General features: G+C 44.2%; 2 protein-coding genes across 7 annotated transcripts in view; both read right to left on the reverse strand.

Moving 5' to 3' along the window:
• Positions 1-5,384: 5,384 nt before the first annotated feature.
• fan1 (FANCD2 and FANCI associated nuclease 1) lies at positions 5,385-16,978 on the reverse strand. 3 transcript variants are annotated; one of them, XM_076991528.1, is made up of 15 exons: positions 16,782-16,978; positions 14,226-14,341; positions 12,682-13,974; positions 12,368-12,508; positions 12,021-12,228; positions 11,636-11,869; positions 11,409-11,540; positions 11,175-11,283; positions 10,719-10,838; positions 9,423-9,587; positions 8,521-8,689; positions 8,281-8,384; positions 7,975-8,169; positions 7,612-7,740; positions 5,385-7,478 (listed from the first exon to the last, which is right to left on the reverse strand). In XM_076991528.1, the coding sequence occupies exons 3-15, from the start codon at positions 13,850-13,852 to the stop codon at positions 7,341-7,343; spliced, it is 3,015 nt and encodes a 1,004-aa protein (XP_076847643.1). In that variant the 5' UTR covers positions 13,853-13,974; positions 14,226-14,341; positions 16,782-16,978; the 3' UTR covers positions 5,385-7,340. The 3 variants fall into 3 exon arrangements, with proteins under 3 accessions (XP_076847643.1, XP_076847652.1, XP_076847662.1); XM_076991537.1 differs by lacking the exon at positions 16,782-16,978 and adding an exon at positions 15,996-16,769; XM_076991547.1 differs by lacking the exon at positions 16,782-16,978 and adding an exon at positions 15,754-15,902.
• Positions 16,979-17,227: 249 nt separating this feature from the next.
• Positions 17,228-25,747, reverse strand: part of cbfb (core-binding factor subunit beta) — a 42,800-nt gene continuing 34,280 nt past the window's right edge. For 2 of the 4 annotated variants that reach the window (XM_076991566.1, XM_076991581.1), the window contains one exon: positions 17,228-20,341. In XM_076991566.1, coding sequence (XP_076847681.1) covers positions 20,297-20,341 — 45 coding nt within the window. In that variant the 3' untranslated portion in view covers positions 17,228-20,296. Of the gene's footprint in view, positions 20,347-25,747 lie in introns of all 4 variants that reach the window. The other 2 variants (XM_076991559.1, XM_076991575.1) reach the window with 1 other exon arrangement.

Consider the following 25,747-nt stretch of genomic DNA (forward strand, 5'->3'; position numbering starts at 1 on the left):
AGGTGTCGAGCACGACTGTGTCTCCTCTCCTCTCCTCTCCGCAGACATGCACGGATGACTCAGAGCTAGACACGGGACGTCAGACCTGGGCCCCTCACACACCAGTCACACATCTGCACGCAGACAGGTACGAGCAACAAGGCATTCACACAGAGGGCTGCACAGAGGCCAGCATGCATACACACCCACAAACCCACACACACACACACACACACACACACACACACACAAACCCACACACACACACACACACACACACACCCACAAACCCACACACACACACACAAACCCACACACACACACACACACACACACACACACACAGTGTAGAGACACCAGTATTATTCTGAGGGGCCTGTTTCCCCCATGCTCAAGCACCACAAAAATATAATAATAAGTATTTAGAGTAGATTTCAATCTGTGAACTGCATCACATTCAGTAAATTAATGTTTAAAAACTTTATATCCATATTAGATTTCTTGGCATTTGAGAAACACTCACTACTGAAATAACGATGGGTTAATGAATCCATGTTCCAACGAAGCAGATATGTGTGCTGCTAGTGCACACAATACTTCTCCTGACACTAGTTTAACATCAGGCAATTTGAAGGAAAAGACCGAATGCTTATTTTCATAGTAAATGTGCTGAATCTTGCTAATGTGGTCCACTATTGTCGATATTTATCCTTAAATGTAAGAATAATATAGACATTGGCACTGTTTTTAGCTGGCATATGGAAATGATCATCATTCTTAGTATCTTTATCATCATCATTAGTAGTAGTAATATAGTACTACTAATAGTAACCCAGCAGTATAGTAACAAACTATCAATAATAATGTAATTAGGTAGGGTTGCATTACAGTATTACAGTATAGGAGTTCTCCACTGTTCATCTCTCCTCCTTCTAGAGCCCCTACTCTGACAATAACAACCCCTTTCTTTTCTTTTCTTTTCTCTTTCTCCACCCCCCCCCCCCCCCACCCTCTCTCTCTCTCTCTCTCTCCATCTCTTTCTCTGTCTTCCCTTGGACACGAGCCTGACATACCAGACCCTGTTCGTTAGTGCATATTTTTACCCAGCCGTTACTAAATTAGGAAGCAGGCGAGTATGAGCCGTGGGTTCTTGCCAGAGGAGGAGGTGGAGGAGGTGGAGGAGGTGGAGGGTGGTGGAGGAGGGTCTGCCGTAGCTGGGGTCTGCTATGAGCCCTGGCAGCTCAGCCGCCAGCGTCAAGAGCCACTTAGCCCTCCGAAATAGAAGCCCAGCAGGGCAACGGGCCAGCCCCATCTCCAGCACATCCTGGACGAAAAGACTCCAGGAACAAACAAATATATAAACTGTTTTCTTTATTTACTGCCCTGCCAGAGTCAACCAGGAAACAGTCAACCTGACGTACTATAATAAGACAACTCGGGCAACCCTGAAAACAAGGTGTCCACAGACACAAGTTTATAAGTCACTCTTGGCCACAGCTCTGGCCTCCGTGACTTTTAATAGATTCAACTGTGGTGCTGTAAATAAATGAAAGACAGACATATAGATATGCTGTCGGCATGCTTTGCTTTTTGGAGTTTAGATCCAATGATGGACGCATTAGCAAAACACTCAAAATGGACGTTATCAAACAGTTCTCTCTTTCACACACATTGTGTTTACAAGTAGTAAATGGCAAATCAGTTTTGTCACATGTTCAAGATAATCCACAGTGCATATGACTTTCAAAAAAGAAAAAATGCCTTAAAAATGTGTCAAATAATAGGAATAATAGGAAAAAATTGCCTTTTGCTGTTTAACACAACAAATATCAATGCCTCTTGGTAAAGCAAACACGGTTGACTACGTAATTGAACCTTCATGAACCGAGCTCAGGTTTGCCCTTTAAGGCCCAGTCAAATAGTGTCGTTGGGCCAAAGAGCAGACATAGAGGAGCAGGTTTTCAGCGTGCTTCCCCACTCTCTCTCTCTTCCTCTCGGTGTGTGGGAGGCTCTTTGCAGTTAAAATCAATAGCTTCTCTTTCTCTCCGCATAGACCGCTTTGACACAGGTACCACGGACTCTACAGGACCCTCCGAGATTATCTTGAGATGATAGAATGCACACAAAGGAAAGAACAGGGATGGAGACCCTAGACACAGCGGGCCTACACGCTGTACAGAAACCATATTTTTAAAACACGAAACACGGCCTTCTGAAAGAACAGCTTGTCAGTGTAAATACCAGTACAGATTTTATTCATTTTGTGGCAAAGTTTTTATTTTTTAGATTTTATTCTTCTTGATGTATTATGACAGCATACTTCACGAGGTCTGTTGCGATGCAGTGGGCAGGGGTGCATGGCTGAAAGCTTTTACCGATCCTAGTTAATGGGACAATGGCACTGATTGCATTGTTCTTAACGGTTTCTCACTGGCCCCGCGTGACAGTATGAGTCGTGGTAATATATAGACACCTAGTGGCGAAACAGAGCAATGCAAAAACCCCAGGCAGCCATTGCAACATATTGTACTTTAAATCCATCTATAAGGTAGATAATACTGAATACTTTTATTTGACAAAGGATTGTATGCCTTTTGGTGTAGAATGTGTGTAGTGTGTAATATTTAGCCATTTTAATTATGCTCCCCGTTAATGAAGTTGTACTATTTTCATACATTAATTTACTTTTTAGATTAAGTGGTGTTCTGCAATATAACTGCTGATCAACTCAACCTCTGCTGCTGAGAAATAAAACCATTAGAACGGTTTTATTACCCATTTTCCTATACAAACATCACTGTGTTGCCACAGAGGGTCACGCAGGGAGTTTGATAAGGATATTGCAGGGTCTCTTGATAAATAGAGCTTGCTTTAACTGGATTTCCACTTGGCTGGAGAGAACTTTTATTAAGCATCACTGCTGGGAAATGATGGCCTTATCCAGAGAGAGGAAGTGTGGGCTGCACTGTACGTCTTCATGTGCTGATGCCACGGAGCACTCTAGTAAACCTCACTCAGGGAAGAAAGTAAAAGGGTTATAAATATAATCTCTCCTGTCCAGGCCTCGACGTACAAAATCCTCAGACCTTAAAAAGACAGAATGGCTTTTGCTCTCCTCGCTGGAAGGAGAAGCTCAAAATGACTAAACGGCTGCACGGTAGACGGCAGACGGAGGAAAAGAAGCAGCTTTTTAGTGTAAGTCAGCCCAACTATAAAGCACCGAGTAATTATCAACATCGCCAGACTGCCAGTGCAACGAAACAAGGTGTTAAATAATGCTTCAACAAATGCTGCAGACTAGGAGTCTGGACTTTTTTATCAGTAAAGGTGAGAAAGTGTCCACAGCTTGTCCAATAAGGCCCTGCTGCTGCGTGCTGCACACAACTAAGGGCGCTTGACGAGCACTGTGGCTCTGTGTGGGCGCCCGTGGCTCGGGTCAGAACCGATCTCACAACACCAGTCTGCCAGGACGCCACTTTCTCCATAGCTCAAGAGCTTAGATTCATACATATCTCACAAGAATGGGAATATATTCCTGATATGTTTAGGAATCTTCAGTGTGTAGTGCATATATGGCAGTTAGATTGATGATTGATGATGACTGAAATAGTAGTATATCAGTACGTTGTGAAATATGACAATGACATCTAACATAAAACTCAGAACATACTCAGAGATATTTCTAATTATTATTTAAATACAGGCATCTAATGTGCAGTATTGTTCAATGTAAACAATCACAGTGCCCTCAGAACGGTCTGCCTCATCCATTTACCCACTCGTGCCCACGCTGGGGTTAGGGCAACACAAGAGAGGAGTTGCAGCATAGATCAGTCAAGAATGGGTGTAGCAAAAAGGGTGCAACCTGCACTACTGGGTTGGTGACGGGGAAGGGCTCTCAGGGCTAAAGCACTTTCAGATCAGCTTCCACATCTCCTGTCAGTCTCTGAAACATTCTGGTGGTGATTGAAGTCCACCTCTGACCCCTTCTTAAAGGTCTAGGTGACCAAAACCTCCCCTGACTCTACGAGCAACGGAACAACAGCGGAAGTAATCAAGCAGGCAGAACGAGTTTGGTCCAGAGTTGGTCCAGAATTGATCCACATTCACAAACCATCCTCATGCAGAGGTCTGAGAGAGCCAGGCTCAGGAATTCCTCTATCTGCTTTCCAGATTATTTAACTGGCTATAGGAGGGGGTAAAAAACTAAACTCAACATTGGTGGGGGGAGGAAGCCTTTTAGAAAACCTTCAAAGTCTAAAATATATTCTTAAGAACAGGCTCTTTCTCTGGCCGCTCTTGTGGATGCTGGGGCTAGAGAGGGCGCTTGCTTGCAAACAGGAATGCAGAGGTGTGTGTGGGTCAAGGTCCATTCTGTCAATAGCGATGCGGTGCTTTTAAGACCGTTAAAGAGAGTTTGGTCACACCGATGCTCAGTCTACGATTTCACCAGGATCTACGGTGTTTATGGAAACCTCACTCCATCTTGCATCTATGTTATTATTATTTTTTTTTATCCTCAAAGGTCAAATCTATTTCACTTGTAGTCAGGTATCCATTCCAAGGACCTGAAAGCAAAAAATGTCAGAAAATACAGGTCTAAAAAAAAATGCTCAGAAATGGAACTTATACCATTGTGACCTACAAGAGACACAGCAAGGGTACCCAAACCAAAGCAAATGGGTCACATTGTCTCCGGTACTTTTCCTCATTTCTAGTCTTGGCATACCCCTGCTGCTTATTTTAGTGCTTTTCCTTAACAAGCCCTTCATGAGTTTACGAGTTTAAAATGGGTGAGAAAACTAAAAGTGTGGGGGAGGTGCTCCCGGACCGGGCCGGACTGGAACGCTCCGTGTGTTGCAACCTCGTGCCATCACATCTGAATCTACTTTAGGTTCTATTCGTTGTTTAGAGCGATGTTTCTCACTTCCAAGACAATCAAAGATGGCCCGCAGTTCTTGCTTTTGTACTAGCTTCCAACACACCTGAGCCAGGAAATTACAATTATAAGATCTGTGGAAACAACAAAAGAGGGGGTGTTTGGGGACTGGGTTTGGGAATCACTTAGTTGAAGCAGAGGTTGGAAGTGCAATCAGACGGCATGAGGAACAGCTGAGACCAGAAGACGTAGACACCGAGTACCAGAGTAATGACATGAGAGTAAAGACGCAGTCGGCACTGAGCCACATAACAAATGAGGCCAGCATTCACAATTCATTACATTTTATAAAACAGTTCATACCACAGTTTGGTTCGTATTACATGTCATGCTCAGTAAAATGCTGTGGGCCAATTCCATTCCATGTTAGCAGTTAATAAATTCATAAGCACAACCATTTATACCCATAGACATATTTTATTTTTAACATTATTTTTTTTTGACAAAAAAATTGGCAAAACAAAGAGGAGCCATAAAAGCAAAAAAAAAAAATCATGTTATATATATATATAGTGAAATAGTGCTAATTTTTTTAACATTAATAGAAAATTCAAAGTGGCTTCAAAAGACTTCAGGAGCGTTGCTACGAGATGTCTTGATTTCCCTTCGGCAACACATTCAGTTTTTTTCCGAAACCCTGATAAGAACTGCTGAAGGACTGCCTCTCCCTTCCTAAATCCTCCAGGACTCATCTGGGTAGATCTTCCATCATCAAAAACTTATGTTCTCTCATTATTTTAAGATGCACATGCCACAGTGTGTAAGACTAGTGTGATAGCACTTATGAATGTTGGATTTTTCAATGTTCTGTTTACCGATATACATATTTTCACTTCTCCCTTTGCTTGGAGATGACTCATGAGAGGCCGGACTCCCTTAGGAAGGTTCTGGAGACCAAGACCGAGGTGGAACATGAACGGTTCCAGGAGGAGATCAGCCTGGCCCACAGGAGGAGCAAATGGCTCAGACAGAAGTCTGAATCTCTGCACCCTTGGCCAGACCAAAAAAGGAACCCAAGATGAGGAATTAAGACGTGCATGTAAAAAAAAAAAAAAAAAAAAAAAAGTGAACAGGTTTTGGGAAGGGAATATTCCCATGAGGCTGTTCAAATCCTTGCCATAAGAATGCTTAGTGTCTTAAAGCCTCAGACATAATCCATCAGCAACCTGGAAACCAGTCTCCCATTTTAGGGGAGACAGAGCATGTTTAACATCCAAGTCCTCATTTTCCCCCAGCAAATCAGACAGACACTCAGAGACATGGCAAGGTGAAAATTACTGCTGTGTCAATCTATCAGTCGCACATAGGTGAACACTAACTATTCCATTTCTGTAAAACTGTTGGAATGGAAAGTAAAGATCTCAAGGGCGCGGTCATGGACTCCAGTCCATTCATCAGGATGCACAGAGAGGTCAGCGCGCGGACCACTGCTCCATCCCACCACATTACCGCACTATTGGTCCATATATTCCACACCTCATATCAACTGTTGACGTAATAGGTTAAAGCTACCACTGGATTTATCTCATCTTTGCAAAGATAGTGACAAACCGAAGACCTACATCTTATTACCCCTTTCTGTCTAAATTTTGTTCGCGAAATGCTAGTGTTGCTAATACTGAATTATATCCTGTGGGGCAGTAAAATCCAGTAATTGGATTTCATGTGAGAGATGGAGGACACGGTGGTTTTTATCACAAAGTTGTTTTGTCCTCTGCCTCCTGATGAAGTTGATGAGCAGGTGTATGTGAAATCCAGACAGTCCAAGACTCAGTACCAGAACTAGAGCATGTGACATCTATAAGTGCATGTAACCCTGGATAATGAATGTTTATGCTGAATTCTAGTAAATGCTTCAAGAACTCAGAGAAATCAATATTTGTAGCACCCCAACATGTTTTAAACAAAGGTTTTAAATAATACAACCTAATAAAAAGTAAAACAGAAACCATTGAAGGACTTGAAATTAGCCTTTTTTGGGATATCAGAAGTTCAAGCTATTAAATAAAAAGGACACTCACACACACACACACACACACACACACACACACACGCACGCACGCACGCACGCACGCACACACACGCGCACACACACACACGCGCGCGCGCGCGCACACACACACACACACACACACACACACACACACACACACACACACACACACACAAACAAATAGCTTAACAACCAGCCAGGAGAATGGGATCCAGAAATAACACAGTGTCCATCGTTCTAGATCATAGTGTCTTTGTACGAAAACACGGATACAAACATCTGACATTATAAGGTGCGTGGAACGTGTGCTGTGGAATTACAGCAGCCAGCCGCCGAGCAGCAGAGGAAGACCTACCCAGCGTCCTTCAGAGAAAACCTACCCACGTGACCCAAACCAAAGTGCTCCACGTGGGACGGTGTTTTGGCCCTTTACTCCAGCCGCGCGCCTCGTGCTCCGGTGGCGAGGACGTGACACACCTCCACGCTGGCCCCCAGCCTCCGCAGCTCATCCAGCCAGAGCTGCTGCTTCTGAGACAGGCGGTCATTTGGGCCCTTCACCTCCACCAGCTACAACAACAGACCTCAGATCAGCACGACATTCAGGGTGCTGTGTGCTCCTTCGACCTTTGGACTTTTTTATTTGCTCCAGGAGCGTGTTTGTTTTTAACAGCGTGGCAAGCTGCATCTCGTGGTGACTCACCTTGTAGTTGTTGTTGGAGGTGTTCCACACCACCAGGTCAGGGAGGCCTCCTCTGCTGTGTCTGTAGTCCTTTGCCATTCTAAGGAACACTCCACTTAAGAAGTGACCTCCCAGACAAGCCACCAAGCTCTGCAACAGCACATAAAACACTCAATTTATTGTATTTCTGCCCAATATGGCGTATCAATATACAGCACCCATCTATGGTCAACTGGAGAATGGTTACAGTTTTGAATCACAAGGTGAATCAGCATATAGGCTCCACTGAGCCGAGAGGCGGGATGTGCAGACGGGAGTCCTCCTCCCTAGGAAAGTGTAATCAAATATGCATTTTGCAGTGGACCTTTCCCCACCCAAAGTAACCTGAGCTTCCTGCAGAGAAGAGAATCGCTCCCAGTTGACCAGTGCGCACACTCTCCCCTGCTGGGAGTGCCACGTGTCAGCCAGCAGGGATTGCAGGGTCTCTGCGGACGCCTGCTGCAACAGCTCCACCCACGTCTCGATCGCCTCCTGCCGGTTTCTGTAGAAAGAGTCTGTGTGCAAGTCCAGCGGACACGTCTGTGAAAGAGTACACAAGTGCCGTCAACGACCTCTGTGATGGCGCGTAGCCTTTCTGCAGTATGTGGGCACGCACATATGGGACCAACAACGTCTGTTTAATTTCTGGACCTGATAGGGGGTTCGGAAGACATCAGGAACCCCCTCCATGAAGATGATGTTCCACATCAGGAGGCCGAACAGCGTGGAGAACGTCGAACCTTCGCCGTGAATGCCTGCAGCAGATGGAGGTATCGGCGGTACATTCCTCCACACTCATCTCCAACACGGAGAAACAGAAGCGGAGCCACAGAACGCGCCGCTCCTGTGGAACTATCTAATCATCTTAGGAAGAAGCAGATGCGTAATAACCTCGCTGGAAGCCCAGCTCTCTGTAGTGTGCCAACGCCAGCTCTTCCACCGAACACATGACCATGGTGTCTCGTCCTTCCCCAGAGCCCTCGTCAGCGCCAGCAGGTCTGAGGAACACGGACTTGCCCGTTCCGCCCTCGTGGGGGAACAGCTGTCCTCGAATCGTCACCTGTTAGGAGGAAAAAAAAACACATTTTTCTTGCGATGTATGTTCCTCTGAAGCCAGATCAGCTTGAACACATTAGTTTGCTGCCATAAGCTATTCAGTGTCTAGTAATCTAGTGCATACAATGTAAATATAGTAAATATATTGTTAAAAAAGATAAACAATCATGCATTCATGTAGTAGTATAATATTATTGTAATATACACGTAGTAGTATTATAATACTCAGCCCAAACTGACCAGGCAATCAGTACTCAACATTCAGAATGGAGTGAAACGGTGGCAAAAGTCTTACGCTACCATTAGCAATGGTATAATACTATATATAATTGTTTCTTCATCAAGATACAAACAGAAAATACAGGAAAGATGTACACAAATGTTCCAATCCCTATAGGTTTAGCCGAGCTAGGCTCCAGCCATTAGGGGAGGTCACACTAAGTGTGAGGGGAGGTCACACTAAGTGTGAGGGGAGGTCACACTAAGTGTGAGGGGAGGTCACACTCAACAATTGCCCCTGTAGCACTTGCCCCAGATTTTGTTCATTACTGCATATAAATTATACGCATTTCCTTTTTGTATTCTAATAAAGAGACTGAGAGATCATTCTATACATTCATTAAGCCATTGATAAAACAGGAAACCTCAACACTGCCTGGGACTGTATATAACCTCTAATGTGCTGTTAGAATGATTGTCCAGTGTGGTGTGCTGCTGATGCAAGCAGGCAGGCTAACATGAGGAACATCTTGCACGTGGACGGAGGGGAGGTCTTGGAGCTGCAGGCGAAGCTTCTTAAAAGTGGCCGACTCTTTCATCCGGACAGCCCTCTGGTGCAGAGACAATCGGTGACCTGTTCGAACCAGCGGGTCCATCAGCCCGTCCCGGATGGCAGAGATGGCCTTTAAGAGAAAACATCATCACAGCTGCGTTGGTGGGAGAGCAGAGCGGTTACACAGGGTAGCACAGGAAACCCTTACTTACACGTCATAGGTTCAAAATGACTGACACCGCCGTCCCATGCAATCTCTGAACATAATATTAGAATTTAATGAATTAAAATCAAAGTGTGTAATTTAAACGTGTGCACACCACGTACAACCAACTGGGCTGGCACATCAGTCAAAATGAGCAAAGCTTCAAAAAAAAACTTCAAAAAGTGTTTGGCATACGACTAACCACTGTACGGATCTGAACTAGGACTAATGTGAAATGATAATCTGTAAAGACAAACTGACAATTGGCAATTATTTCTTCTAAAAACGTTAGCAGCAGCTTAGAATAAAGTCTTCATTGTAGTTACTTAGCAACCAGTTGTCAGCAGAGAGATTATGGGTATGATGAACCGTTATCATACCCGTATTATTCTGCTGGAACTGTTGCTTTACAGCCGTTAGTTCCAGCCGCACAATATATGCGGTTAGAAAGTGTTGTATCCATGATTTAAAGTGCTCCATCCTCGCTCTTATCAGACAGAACAGAACAGATATGACACTGTTGTGTAACAGATGTTTCGGGATGACTTATGCAGTCATCCTACGGCAAAGTGCGGGAGAAGATGCTTTGGAATAACCGTTAGGTGATTGGCACGACTCCCCACACCCTGTGTTGTGCTGGACCACAACCAGAACACTATTCCTGTTCCTCCCACACCGTTAAAAAGAGGGGAGGCAAGTCCCTCAGACATTTGTGAGCTAAATCTGTTAGAAGAATCAACCAGTCATTAAACCTTTATAGACAACCAGTTCTGTACTAACAATAAACAGCTTGACGATGTGCTTAAGGTAAGGGAGAAGACAGACGATCCTCCAGCTATGTAGTCACTCTGAGGAACTATAAATCATGAAGGACAACACATTCATGAGCGCTCTTGGAATACGAAGAATCCGCTTATTATAATCAGTTATTATGACACTTACCAAATGATTGAGGGTTAACCCATCAAATAAAGGGACATTCAGGGCTCTTGGAAAGAAAAATCACTTCACATACAAGGTCTGAATTATTCTAATAAGTCTCCTCTCGTGCAGTACCTGTTCAGGCCTTTTGAGGTGCTGGTGGAGGTTTAGAGCCAGCCTGTCCCACCAGCGCCCTCTGCTGTCTGGACAGAACACTGACTGAGACAGAAGAGACCGGAGTTCCTCCACCGCGTCCTACATTAGCAGCAAGAGAGAAGCATACATACAGTACATTTAGGAGTATTAAAACTGCCGTAGCACCAAAAACAGACAAATAATCGTTATTTGTGCATTTAGTGCATGTGCATACTATACTATAAAAACTCCACATTTTTCACTGATGCATTAGTAATTTTCTTAGCAAATCACATTGTTGATAATCATACTCAAGGAGTACTCCTATTAACTATGGTTAATTGCAGTATTTGTAATACCTAACAAATGTCTCTGTTAGGTATTACACCGGGTCAGTTCTGTTCTAGCTGTGTATGTTCCTCCACTTTACCTGGAGATGTGTGTTTACCTACGTACCTCATAGCGACGCAGCCTCTGTAGTATCTCCACTCCACGAGACAATATGCGCGTGTATGTCCATCCCACAGTGAAACATCGTAGAAACACTGGTAGCTCTTCCTGACAGCTACACACACACACACACACACACACACACACACACACACACACACACATTCATGAAACTCCTCCTTTGTATTTGCTAAGCAAATGGCAAAATCTGCACATTCCAGGCAAACCTGCAGTTCTGACCTTAAATCACAAGTTAGCTTAAGGTCTTGCCAAGTGGCCTTTGCAGAGTTGTAGAGGCCCAGGGCGTCTTCCCAGTGGCCCGTCTGCATTGCTGTAACCACCTCCTGAAGGGTCCTCATGGCATTCTCATATCTGCCCAGAAAAGCATCAGAACCATCCGTCCCAGAACTGCTACCAGCTCGCCTTCTTACAAAAACTGAGTTCTTGGCGAATAAACGCAGCATCACCTGATTAGGTCGTCCCTGTCCTGAAAAATGTTGGCGCGGCGCTGGACAGTGTATGCAGGGAAGGCCAGGTGTCCAGAGTTGACCAGCAGGACGGTGTAGAGCTGGCCCTGACCCCCCGCACCCATCTCTTCCTCCTCCAGCGTGTCCGTGAGGGAGAAGAGGAGGAGAACGCGGGAGAACACGGCACGAGGCTCCTGGCGTAGGCGCACGCAGCCTCCTGATAACTGTTTAGCCCTGAGGGACACGGACATCTACTGTGGGACGCTAGCAGGTCTCGTCGCCTCAAAGAGCACTACTACGGCTCCGCAGAACTTGGGAGGTATGATTTGAAATAACACCAAGGCTCTCACGTTTGTAGCCAATAAAGGATCCACAAAGACTGTACCTCTTTAAAATGGCTGCAGCGGTGTTGTTTTGGCCAGGTGCAAGCGCAAACACGGAGCGCCGTCTGGCCAGACCGAGAAGACCTTCCACCAGCTGCTTCTTCTGGGTGCTGCTCCCTGGACCTCCCAGGTGAAACGTCTTGGCCAGATTTCTGAGTTCAGGAGCAGGCAGAAGGTCCAGGGCATCCTGGATGTCCTCAAGATCTGACTCTACAGCAGAAAACACATGTTAAACCGAGTATGAACATAGCTGTTCTACATCCAATACAATCCTATGAGGAAGTCATTAATAAAGCCCAAAGCCCAAAGCCGTTGAAGGGCAGTGAAAATGCCACACTTGTGCACCAACCTGTCTGTAGGAAGCCACTGCAGACAAGCTCTTGTATGACAGGTTGGAGGTCTGAGCTGATCTCTGCATAATCAAGCTTGGTCCTCTGCAGCCATCTCAGTTTCCTCTGGAACAGACGCACATACAGCATCTGACCAGACACTGCGGAGCAGAGAAATGAGTTTTAACCGCCACCTTCTGGTTAACTACACATGAACAGCACTGTAAAGTGAATATAGTTACTAAGTGCATACTGCAAACATACTGAACTGCCTGTTACTTCTTCTTAAGACACTTGCAGATTTACCAGCTATGTTGTGACTCATCATCTCTACCTGAGAGCTGCTTGAAACTGTGGATGGATGAGAGGTCCTCTTCATTAAACAGCATCCTGTCATCTTCATTCTCCAGTACTGCTCCCAAAACAGTCAAGAAGTTCTTAAGATAATATGGCATCCTAGACGAAAGCTGTTCCACAGGGCCATCGTTAGCTTTCTGTGGGAGAGCTCGACTCCTGCCTGGTGTCATGATCCGTTTCCTTTCTTCATTGCCATCTTCAGATCTGTTGCTTTCAACCTTCATTGACTGAGCAGTGCCGCCAGCACTTTGAGAAAGACCGACGTGCGAGTTGTGACTCTGGCTAAATATAGGAAATGGTTTATGTTCACCGTGTGTTGCACTTCTGTTCTTCTTCTGCAGGACCGGGGCGGCGCGTGCATCTGGAGAACCTTCCTTCTTCCTCTTCATTAATCTGAACAAAACAGTCGAAGTTGACTGAAGAGCCTCGGTTTCCAGTGTTTCTACTTTCCCCGTAATCTCCGTACGTTCCCCAGCCTTGTCCTGCTGAGGTAGATGTGCGGTTGCTAATGTACAAGTTGAAGCTGGAGTTGAGTCCATGTCTAAGGGCTCAGACTGAACACTTACATTCTCGTCGCAGTTTTCTTTCTGTGAACTACTTGTCTCACCATCATCTGACACTTGGATGCTGTCAATCTCTGAAAACTTCAGCACTCTTTTGGAGAGTTTTGAAGACAAACTCCCGAGGCTGATGGTCTTAACCACTTTAACTTGGTCGTTTGAAACAGGTGACCCTTGCTTCTTGGTACAGTTCTGTTTAAAATATGGGCTTGTTTTTGAATCCTGGTTCATTTTATCCATGTTTGAGTCTCTCTCATCATCTAGACATCTAGTGCTGTTCTTTTGAAATGTAGCACATGCTTCGTCCTGTTGATTGTGGTCATCTGCTGAAGCCTCTATGTCATTTTCCCCAACAAAATCCTGACACTGAGAGTCAATGTGTTCATTGATCTTGAAACGTGGAATGAATTTGCCACAAAGTGGGCAGGCCAGTTTGGCTGGTGGAGTATTCTTGAAAAATGAAGTAATAGAAAGTCCTGTTGGCTTTTTAGTCTTCTCTTTCGTACTGCCATCCTTTTTTGCCAGTGAAAGTCTCTTGCGGGGCAAAGCGTGATCTTTGGACTGGCTTCTACCACCCCTGGAATCCATGGCTAAGTCCTATTGGCTTCTACCACCCCTGGAATCCATGGCTAAGTCCTATTGGCTTCTACCACCCCTGGAATCCATGGCTAAGTCCTATTGTGTGACGTTCTACAGCTTGGTTTCAGATTCTATGAAAGCAGAAGTGCCAATTTAACATGTTTCAAGGTATAATGATCGTACCAACAATTAGAAGAGTCACGTTCATAGTATTCTTATTTCAATGGCATGGCACATGATGAATATGCCATACATTCTTTTTGTTTTGCTAACTTTATACTGAGGGTTAAGAGATTACATATCCCCGTATTTAATAGTTATCTGGTGCATAAGTATAGTCATTATACATAAGATTATATTAAAATGATTAAACAAAACAAACCTGATTATATGTGCTGGATCCAAATGCCTGGCAGGGAGGGATTCGTGCATTACCTGGCATCCCTTGAGCTCAGCGTGTGTGTGTGTGTGTGTGTAAACATGCTCCAACTCGGTCATCTGAAAGACAGGAATAGTGCTGCCCTTAGAAATACTAAATAATAATTTAATAAAGAATAATTACGGTTTGTTCTTTTATCAGTTTCATCATACTAAACATGTTCACCAAAGTGAACATCACAAAACACCACAGATAGAAGATCCAGCCCAAACATTTCAAATGGCCCACAGCTTTTAAACACTGACACTCTGAGATTATAATATACAAACATATCCTAGTGTTTTCATTAATCAGCTGGGCTACAGTACAGTAACTGCAATGTTGTGTGCAGTCTGTAACAAGAAAATAAAAATCATACGTTTATAAGCAAACCGTTTTGGGATTTTCGAGCGGTCTGCAGATACCTGGCTCATTAGCATGAAGCATAACGGGAAATTATAGTTACCTAAAAATAATATGTATTATTTCCATCTCCCCAAATACATTGAGTCTGTAAGGAGCATTTCTGACATTAGTCATGCCAAAGTTTCCCGGCTGAAGGGCAATTCAGCCATGAATCATTTACCTTAGTTTTTTTATATTTAACAAAGACGTACATATTTGCTAATTGTGCAGAACCTCATACATAGAGCAGTCTGTTCTTGTTTAGTTGAACCAGAGCAGGAAGAACAATGTAACTGAATAGGGGTTTCCCCTAGCATGTTCCTGGCACTGGGAATGCCAGCTGCCCAGTTCACCACTGGTACAGTTCTACGTCCAGAACCACTCTTGGGTTTTAGTCTTCTTATTTTTCAGTCTTTTTACGTTTAAAGTATTAGGATAAATGAGGAACATGAGTCACTAGCTGATATATTAAACACAGGTCAGCAAGTACAAACATCTGCTGACAGTCTGATGCCAAGTTGCAGAAAATTGTTGCAAAAATTACTATAAAAATACTAAATAGTACACAGAAATGAGGATTTAGAGTCTAGATAAGTTGGCCCCTTTTTGTTAATTCAGAATAATTCAGAGTAATTCAGAACGTCCCCACACTTTTGGGCAAATTCAAAAAAGGCTGTCTTTGCAAATAAATAAACCAGCATCACCAATCACGCCATTATCTTTCCCACAAGTATAATGAAACTGTGATACGTGTGGACAATGGTGATCTTTAGCAACTACCGACACCAACTGTCTCCCTGGGTCCAGAAAGGTCAGAATCTGTGCATCCTCTGCCACTCTTTACATTGTGTTGCAATCCTTCTGCCATTATTGGTTTCTTCTTAAAACGTTTTGTAATGGGCCACAACCACAGACTACATTCAGACTGGCAATGACAGCAGTTGTTTCCTCTGCTTTAGTTGTTCTTCTGTCTCTGAGGCAGTAAAATAACACTGAAGCACTATTTCATGGCAGGGCCATACGTGATGGGACATTCTGAATGCCCAAGTAACTCAGAATGGGCTCATAGTTCTAAAACCAGTCTCACCACATTAGGTCTCAAGCAGCCCAGTCCTGGCAGCAGAACACACTTCTGTCTCGCTAAGAACCTGGGTTTTTTAGGAAGCCCTCAAACCAGTAGAGACCTGCCCTTTTCTTACTTTCAGAGAAAAAAAACACAGATTTTATTTGCACAAGCATACTGGAAATCCAGATTTTGAACTACAGGTTTGGTCATGGGAAACGGTCTCCATGCCAGATTCCTAATAAGCTCTGTGAACGTCGCCTTGCCTTCCTGAGGAATCATGGGGTTTCTCCTGGTGGCACGTTCATGGTCCAACCAAATAATTGTACTCGAAGCTGCGGCGTTAACCCGAGTCCCTTCCACACAAACGCATCATCAGGTGTCACACGTCCACTTGTCCCCCGTAGAGACTGAGAGACCCCTCCGTTCCTCCCTGACTCCACTGGTTGAGATTAATATTTCTCTTTGTTTTAGCTTGAGACAAACTGTTGATGAACTGGAAGACTCTTCCCTCTCATGTTACATCACTTGCCGCCTGATCTTATATTCGTAGCAGATGTGCAAACATGTAGTTCATCATGTGTTTAAAAAACAACCCATGCACATTAACTAGCAAGTATGTTTTATGCAAATTCAAGATCATACTGGACAGAGACACAGATTTTTTTTTCACTAAGTGTGAAAGGCTTCATAAGTTCTAATAATTTTATAGCTACTTAGATAGAATATTCCACAAAAAATATTTAATTAACCACGCATAGGCAAGAAACACATGAACATTAGTCCAGGTGTGCCCTGGCCCCCCTCAGATTAGGCTCAACTGTCAGACACTAAACACTAAAACACATTTCACTGGCTCCAATGAGACCGTATGAGCTCCATTTAGGGGTAGGGAGGGTAGCTAGCTGCAGTGTTAGCATCTGTCTTCCTTCATCACCGTTCTCTAAATATATAAAGCTAACTACAGCTCCTACACAGGAGGACGTTTACATAGACACGAAACGTTAGCCAGCCCTGAAGCAATGTTTGGATGGAGTTAAGACGACACTGACCGTGGAGTTTCAGAAAACCGAAAAAACTGCGCAAGGTTCAAGTGTTTACAGTAGTGTGGATCACTGGTGCTGGTGGCATATTTACAACAACACTGCGCTTGTCTTTTAACTAACTAGATAACGGTGGAAGCCATTGGGGTAGATCGAACACCTCGCTAGCTAACCCTAGCGCCAAAAAAGAGACGTGAAGGCAGTTGTTAGCAGGATAGACCCATGTTTTCTCCCCTTTAAAATAAGAGTCCGTCTCTGATCTGTTCAGGCCTATAACTAATAAAAACGACAATAAAACGCGACTCTTACCAATAAATAAATAAAGTTAATTACTCGTTTTACTGTACGTTTAGGACGAATCTTTGAAACATCTGCGATATTATTACTGAGACTACAAACACATCATTGTGTAACTTAATAAAATATTTTTTAGCCAGTACAACTATACAACCGAGTTGGGTTAAAGGTTTATTTAGAATGAAATCAAACTTAACACTTCAGTTAACAGTCCTCCCCGTTCATAATGGAAAAAGCTAAACAATGTAACATGTAAAAGCTTCCCTAATTCCTAAGAGAATTAAGGGGGAAATGTAGGCAATAAAAAAAAAAAAAGAAATCACATATTTCTTCATAGCATGACCTGAAAATGAAAGGCAATCCTGTATCAATAACTTAAAGACAATTAAGAAAATAAACCATTTATTTAAAAAATGAAATGTGAGAAAATCCACTCCCCGGTGTGTGTTGCCTTAATGCCAGCATTAAGTAAAAGGGTGATGCAGAATCTCAGAATCTCAAGGGGACCAGCAATGGTATTTTTTGACACACAGCACAAGACACACCTGGAAGGGGTAAGAGGGACCTGTGAGAGGGCTTCCTATTTCTGTTGAGTAGTACAAGAAAGCACAATAAAGCACAACAGTAAAACCACCTGAAATAATCTTGCTGTCTTTAAATTGTATGAAAAAATATTCGGCCTCCAAAGTGACCTCTTGCTTATCATCTCTGATCATTTGGTGTTTAAAATGTCCATTTTAGCAATAAGTACCTTACACACCACATTCTATTCAACCAGCAGCTTAGGAAATGTAGAAACATTGTTGACTTAATACATTATTCTTTCTTTGCAAACATATATCAGTTATGAAACTGTTTTTGGTTGTAGCTAGAGGTAGGCTATATTTAATTAGGCTACATTTCAAACCAATTTAAGACGCAAGTTGGGCAACACATGTTTTAATCATGGTACTATCCATGTGCATTCAATGAGGTAATGCAGTTTCACTAAAAATAGTGGTGTTAAATAAGTTCATGAACGCCTTCTGAAGGAAGCTAAATAGATTTGTGTAATTCAACACTTGTTCTACTATGTATGTGTTTGTAATATATATATGCATGAATAGTCAAGGTTGCAGTGAAGTACACAAGGTTTCCAGAGAAAGAGGACATTTCAGAGGGTCATGGGATGTGCAAGCAAAAGTCTTCTGAAGTTCTATGAGGTGGAACCAGTTATATAATATAAAACGCAGATGTTTATATCATTTTCACTACCTCTATATTCACATATGTGTGTTTGCACAAACACACAAACAAACCCAAACCACATTTCATTTCCATCCTTCCCATATCTAGCAGTGCCATCTCTGTACCTTCACTTCTCTCTCTCTCTGTCTCCACAAACACCTACTTACTGCGCTTTCCGTTAAAACCTGCCTAGAGCCAACATCTTTGGTTCTTTTGTCAAAGGGGACAATATTGTTGTGTAAATCTGAAAAGATTACCCCTCACACACATTAACATAATATTAAATCAAAAACAGTTCGGTTTTTTAAAGGTACACTAAGACTTATTTTTATGGTTCACTAAAATAGCACATGGCTAGTGATATGAAAATATGTAATAGGAACCGTACATGTTGTTTTAACTGCTGTAAAACAAAACAACAACAAAAAAAAAAAACATACTTCAAGGAAAACAATGAGATTGCACCTCCCATAAACCCTACAACATTGCATACCCTTTTTAATGAAACTGCAAATAATACCATAATAAATCAATTCTGATGTTTTGGTGAGTAATTCTACTTAGTGTGTTTTTACAGCTACACTGATTTTGGGACACTCACCCAAGGCCACACTGTTAAAATGATGCTGGTAAGTTAGGCTTGTACACGTGACTCCACTACAGGTGTTTACCCCACTGCAGGTTCTGGTTGCTGCTACAGCAAAACCTTTTGAAGTGAAAAATAGCAAACACTGTTTTTATGAAGGATTGGTGAGCTCATCTTCAGACAATAGAAAGAATATTTTCCTATTGACCCATTTCTCATCTTATTTGTCCCCCTGTTGCTTTGCCTACTGATTTTTGACAGTCTCATGACAACTCAAGGTCCATCAATTTCCCCCCTAGTCAAATTCATCCTACTACTCCAGGAACCACTGTGAAAAACAAATTGACAACCGTAAAGGAGGAAACAGAAAACATTCAGCTGGCATGGAACTTTCTCTCAGTTTCGTTTAAGAGTAAGGTAACGCTGAATATTTCATCTCAGGTTGGGGGGGGGGGGGGGTCAGCTCTGGGGAGATCAACCATGCAGCTCCACAAGGTGGCAAAGTTGGCCTATATTTTCAGTAAAGGCAGAGAAAACAGACCCAGAACTGGTACAAACATACAAAGGCAAGGCGGCAAAAATGTGAAGGGTGACAAGCAGAAGGAGCACAAACACGAGTTCATTAAAAAAAGGAGAGACAAGCAACGAGCTCTTTGCCTGCTTTTGTCTGGCCTCAGAATGGACTCCCCTCTGTTCACTTCACTTCCTGTTCGCTTCGCTTTCTAAGGCGTTTGTAAGACACGCGAGGAGGCAGATGCGGAGGGCAGGGGGCAGAGGAGAGGGAGAAAGGCCTCGTCAGCAACACCAGCAGCTTCTTTTTCTGTCTTTTCTCTTTTTTTTCTACTCTAGAGCACAAACATCACAAGCAACATTTACTGTTTTTTCCTACAAAAGCATGAGGACGTATGTTTATATATAGAAAACAAAAGTACAAAAAAAGTAAACATCTTGACTTTCACACAAAACAAATATGAACAAAATAATAAGAATGCCGTTTCATTACAATAGTGCCAAAAATAAAATAAGATATAGCTTGCATAAGGGGACAAAAGAAAAAATAGGTAGGAACACTTTGTATACCGAAAGGCAATGTGGGGACATATTTGAAAGTATCATATAGTGCAAAACCCCAAGAAGGAACAAGGGAGGGTTATTTAAATACAACTCATCCCCCACAACCCATGTATAAACCAGCCCGATCCAACCCTCACCCATGAGCACATTTAATGAGTGACCACTATGAAACCCCCCCAAATCCTCCCCCCAAATCCTCGCCAATGTGGACTTTGGTCTCTCGTCTCTCCTGGGATCAGCAGGGCATGGGCATACGAGATTGCTGTGGTGGTGGTGGTGGTCCTGTGACCCTTCCCCTGCCCACTTCATTGGTGATTGCTGCTAGCGCAACTTGTGATCGTCAGTGTTGCCCATGTTGGAGCCAGGGCTGGGGTCCTGCTGTCGCCTGGGCTGAGGCACCACACACACACACACACACACACACACACACACACACACACACACACACACACACAGACAAATGCAGATGCATGAGCACGTAGACAGGTATACACACACACACACACACACACACACACACACACACACACACACACACACACACACACACAAAAGAGAGCACAGTTAGCATGAATATCATATGACTGCATGATGTTCTTAGAGATAAAGTCACTTTCTTCTATTTTGTGGCTGAATGGTTGGAAGTGAACTCAGGAAGTGAAAATGTATTTAGTGTGACAGGTTTTAAGCGAGATTATATAATGAGAAGTAACTGATGTACATATACTGATGAACATAGACTGACAGCTCCAACGAGAAGCCTGGTTCTGTCATAATAGTCTTAATCAGTCCACACATTACTGTACACAAACAAAACTAACATTAGCAATTTTTTTTTGTTATGTTTAAATTCCTAATTTACATCTAGATTATATCTACAGTGAAAATATATATTCTAAAGAATGGATGAAATTACATGTAGTAAAACAAACTCCAAACACAAACTCCAAAACCTTTCTAGTCAATTCCATTTTTCACAAATCCACGTGCAACATGCAATACATACAGCAGAGGGCGGCAGAGAGCAGCAAACAACGGTGGCTTTCAAAATTAAGCGACTTTTTTGGTTTGATTGGCAGACAGCCATTAGTCAAGAGGAAATCTTCAAATCACTAGCTTTAAAAATAAAAAGATGACCGCTGCTCTCCCCTGTCACAGATACGTATGTTTATGTGCATATGCCTAAATCTCTCCCCGCACAGATGTCTGGACACATTCGGGACAGACCGATAGGCAGACGGCCGTGAGGGAGACGCAGACATCGGGGCAGACGCGGTCACAAATCAGCCATATGACGGCGCCTGAGCTCATCGTCCACCTGACTGACCGTTATAGCAGGTTCTAAGCCTGGATGTGCCCTGCTCTTCCCCAGGCTCACTGCTGGTGTATCGCCGCAGTCGGCTCATCAGAGAAGCTGCTGTAGTTCTCTCTGATGCGCTAATAACGCCACATGAGGATGAATCAGCGATTTGTAGTTGAAGTTTCCCATCATGTCTTTTCCACTATTATTACTCACTCGCATTGCATCAGTGTGGTTAGAAAGCAAGATGGGATGAGGTTTTATTTCAAAGAGCCTCGGAGCCAGTAGCATACATACATATATGCAAACAATTATAGCCTTTGTGTACTGTAAATAGAAAAGATAAAGGTTACACACTGACTACGCATATGTTATAGCTCACTGCTTATGATACTGGAGGATGTGAAAGTTGAGCAGCCCTTGAGAGGAGGCCTCACACTGGTAAACTGGGTCTGGGGGGAACTAGCTGATCTCAGAACAGAAGAGGCAGAAGCAGCCTGCTGATCACCACTCCCCCTCTCTTCCGCACAGCAGACATCTGCACTTTGAATCACAGGCAGATAAAGATAAAGCTCTGGGGTAAGGGTATACGTGTGTACGTGTGTGTATATTTGTATGTGTGTGTGTGTGTGTGTTTGTATGGAGGGGAGGTAATATCGATCATATGGAGCCAAGCAGGAGTGTCTGCCTGTACCACAAGTCAATAGAGCTGAGATTAGCCTGGACCAGACAGCACTCCTAATGAAGATGATCAATACTAATGATATATTAATACTTTCTGTGCCGGAGCATCAGTCATGCTTTAATCCCACCTGCAGTAAAGGCTTAAAGTTGGATGAAAAATGGCCCATCTATTCTCCATCCATCAGAAAGAGGGCCATTAAACACTCTTTCCTTCCCACCCCCAAACATACAGATCTGTGGTGGGACCACACACTCGTGTGCTTACACAAACACACTCACTACACTCAGAACATTATGCACACAAAGAGAAACTGGTACACACACCAGTAGTCATACATATTCTGTTATGCAAGCATGCACACACATAAACACGCACCCACACACACAGACACACGTGTGCACACAACATTATCACTGCAGTCAGATCTTGGCGGAATCGCTTTTCCAAAGCTGACCTCGTCCTTTCTCCTCGGATATGACACCTCACCCCACCCCCACATGCCACCATTTCTGCACAAGCCGGGTTGAGCGGCGGGCTCGTCCGGGCCGGCCGGCGGGGCCCAGCTCCACATGGTTCCGATCGGGTTACGCTAGGCGCAGGGCCATCAGCCGGCAAGACCACAGCTATGTGCGGGCGGAGTAGTGGAACAGAGTGTAGACACCCACAAGCCCCCAGCCAGAGAGAGAGAGAGAGAGAGAGAGGAGAGAGACATAGACAAAAGAAGAATGAGAATAAGGCAGAGGAGGGGGGGGGAGCGTGTGCTGAAGAGGAGAGGCAGTTGAAATAAAGCTTAAGTTTTCTCTCAAGGCCTCGAGCTCTGAGGACTCTGGGATGAGAGAGCAGTGGTTAATTACAGGGGCAGCGGGTTTGTGCCCCACAGCTGCTGGTTTTAAACCAACGGGAGGGAAAAGAATCCTCAGCCCCAGGGATTATGGATCACCCTGACTGCCACGAAAATGTGAGATGCTGAAAAAACATCTAAAAAAGAAGGCGTTGGTTGATATGGTGGAGTTTGTAAGGGCGGGTGGTTGATATGGTGGAGTTTGTAAGGGCGTTGGTTGATATGGTGGAGTTTGTAAGGGCGGGTGGTTGATATGGTGGAGTTTGTAAGGGCGTTGGTTGATATGGTGGAGTTTGTAAGGGCGGGTGGTTGATATGGTGGAGTTTGTAAGGGCGTTGGTTGATATGGTGGAGTTTGTAAGGGCGGGTGGTTGATATGGTGGAGTTTGTAAGGGCGTTGGTTGATATGGTGGAGTTTGTAAGGGCGTTGGTTGATATGGTGGAGTTTGTAAGGGCGGGTGCTTGATATGGTGGAGTTTGTAAGGGCGGGTGGTTGATATGGTGGAGTTTGTAAGGGCGGGTGGTTGATATGGTGGAGTTTGTAAGGGCGTTGGTTGATATGGTGGAGTTTGTAAGGGCGTTGGTTGATATGGTGGAGTTTGTAAGGGCGGGTGGTTGATATGGTGGAGTTTGTAAGGGCGTTGGTTGATATGGTGGAGTTTGTAAGGGCGTTGGTTGATATGGTGGAGTTTGTAAGGGCGGGTGGTTGATATGGTGGAGTTTGTAAGGGCGTTGGTTGATATGGTGGAGTTTGTAAGGGCGGGTGGTTGATATGGTGGAGTTTGTAAGGGCGTTGGTTGATATGGTGGAGTTTGTAAGGGCGGGTGGTTGATATGGTGGAGTTTGTAAGGGCGTTGGTTGATATGGTGGAGTTTGTAAGGGCGTTGGTTGATATGGTGGAGTTTGTAAGGGCGGGTGGTTGATATGGTGGAGTTTGTAAGGGCGTTGGTTGATATGGTGGAGTTTGTAAGGGCGGGTGGTTGATATGGTGGAGTTTGTAAGGGCGGGTGGTTGATATGGTGGAGTTTGTAAGGGCGGGTGGTTGATATGGTGGAGTTTGTAAGGGCGTTGGTTGATATGGTGGAGTTTGTAAGGGCGGGTGGTTGATATGGTGGAGTTTGTAAGGGCGTTGGTTGATATGGTGGAGTTTGTAAGGGCGTTGGTTGATATGGTGGAGTTTGTAAGGGCGGGTGGTTGATATGGTGGAGTTTGTAAGGGCGTTGGTTGATATGGTGGAGTTTGTAAGGGCGGGTGGTTGATATGGTGGAGTTTGTAAGGGCGTTGGTTGATATGGTGGAGTTTGTAAGGGAGTTGGTTGATATGGTGGAGTTTGTAAGGGCGGGTGGTTGATATGGTGGAGTTTGTAAGGGCGGGTGGTTGATATGGTGGAGTTTGTAAGGGCGGGTGGTTGATATGGTGGAGTTTGTAAGGGCGTTGGTTGATATGGTGGAGTTTGTAAGGGCGGGTGGTTGATATGGTGGAGTTTGTAAGGGCGGGTGGTTGATATGGTGGAGTTTGTAAGGGCGTTGGTTGATATGGTGGAGTTTGTAAGGGCGGGTGGTTGATATGGTGGAGTTTGTAAGGGCGTTGGTTGATATGGTGGAGTTTGTAAGGGCGGGTGGTTGATATGGTGGAGTTTGTAAGGGCGTTGGTTGATATGGTGGAGTTTGTAAGGGCGTTGGTTGATATGGTGGAGTTTGTAAGGGCGGGTGGTTGATATGGTGGAGTTTGTAAGGGCGTTGGTTGATATGGTGGAGTTTGTAAGGGCGTTGGTTGATATGGTGGAGTTTGTAAGGGCGGGTGGTTGATATGGTGGAGTTTGTAAGGGCGTTGGTTGATATGGTGGAGTTTGTAAGGGCGTTGGTTGATATGGTGGAGTTTGTAAGGGCGGGTGGTTGATATGGTGGAGTTTGTAAGGGCGTTGGTTGATATGGTGGAGTTTGTAAGGGTGGGTGGTTGATATGGTGGAGTTTGTAAGGGCGTTGGTTGATATGGTGGAGTTTGTAAGGGCGGGTGGTTGATATGGTGGAGTTTGTAAGGGCAGGTGGTTGATATGGTGGAGTTTGTAAGGGCGTTGGTTGATATGGTGGAGTTTGTAAGGGCGTTGGTTGATATGGTGGAGTTTGTAAGGGCGGGTGGTTGAGGGGGCAGAGAGGCAGAAGGAGGAAGAGGAGGAAGAGAAGAGGGGAGCTTCCTAAGGGCAGCCCTGGACACATGGTGCTCCACCCTGGAGGGCTGTGTGGCACGGCAGCGCTGTACTGAGAGGAAGTCTGGCATCTATTAGAAGGGCTGTTAGTGAGACGGGGTGAGAGAGAGAGAGAGAGAGGGCTTCTCTTTTAGGGATGAGATGTTGCCTCTCACTTTAGTCACAGAGTCTGGACACACTTCAAACTGAGCTCGCTTACAGTATGTGTCTGCAGAACTGAACTGTGAGGAGCATTATGAGCAGGGATCATGACCGAGGCTTCTTACAGTAATACATAACCATACATAGAAAGTACAGAAACATACACATTCACACACACACACACACACACACACAACTATGCACAAACATGCACACAACTAAGCACATAGATTTTGCTGTTCTCATGCATGCACATGCTATTATGGAAAATCTAAATAAGAAAGGACAAATATCCATGCACACACTTTCAGACACACATACACACACACACTCTCTTACACACACATACTCTCTCTCTCACACACACACACACTCTTCTCTCTCTCTCAAACACTCTCTCTCGCGCACACACACACACTCTCTCTCGCACACACGCACACACACACACACACACACTCTCTCTTACACACACATACTCTCTCTCTCACACACACACACACACTCTTCTCTCTCTCTCAAACACTCTCTCTCTCGCGCACACACACACACTCTCTCTCTCTCTCTTACACACACATACTCTCTCTGCCTCACACACACACACACACACACTTTCTCACAC

This window comes from Brachyhypopomus gauderio, chromosome 2 (genome assembly GCF_052324685.1).
Source record: "Brachyhypopomus gauderio isolate BG-103 chromosome 2, BGAUD_0.2, whole genome shotgun sequence".
Taxonomy (NCBI): domain Eukaryota; kingdom Metazoa; phylum Chordata; class Actinopteri; order Gymnotiformes; family Hypopomidae; genus Brachyhypopomus; species Brachyhypopomus gauderio.

Bases quoted from the DNA above. Each gene is read 5' to 3' on its own strand.
- fan1 (XM_076991528.1), bottom strand. From the start codon at position 13,852: ATGGATTCCAGGGGTGGTAGAAGCCAGTCCAAAGATCACGCTTTGCCC. The intron at 8,170-8,280 runs GTCCAGAAATTA...ACTCTTTCACAG, and splicing joins TCTTCCGAACCCCCTATCAG to ACGTGTCCGCTGGACTTGCA. The intron at 7,741-7,974 runs GTTACTTTGGGT...GTGCTGTTGCAG, and splicing joins CTTCTCTGCAGGAAGCTCAG to AGCTTGGTGGCTTGTCTGGG.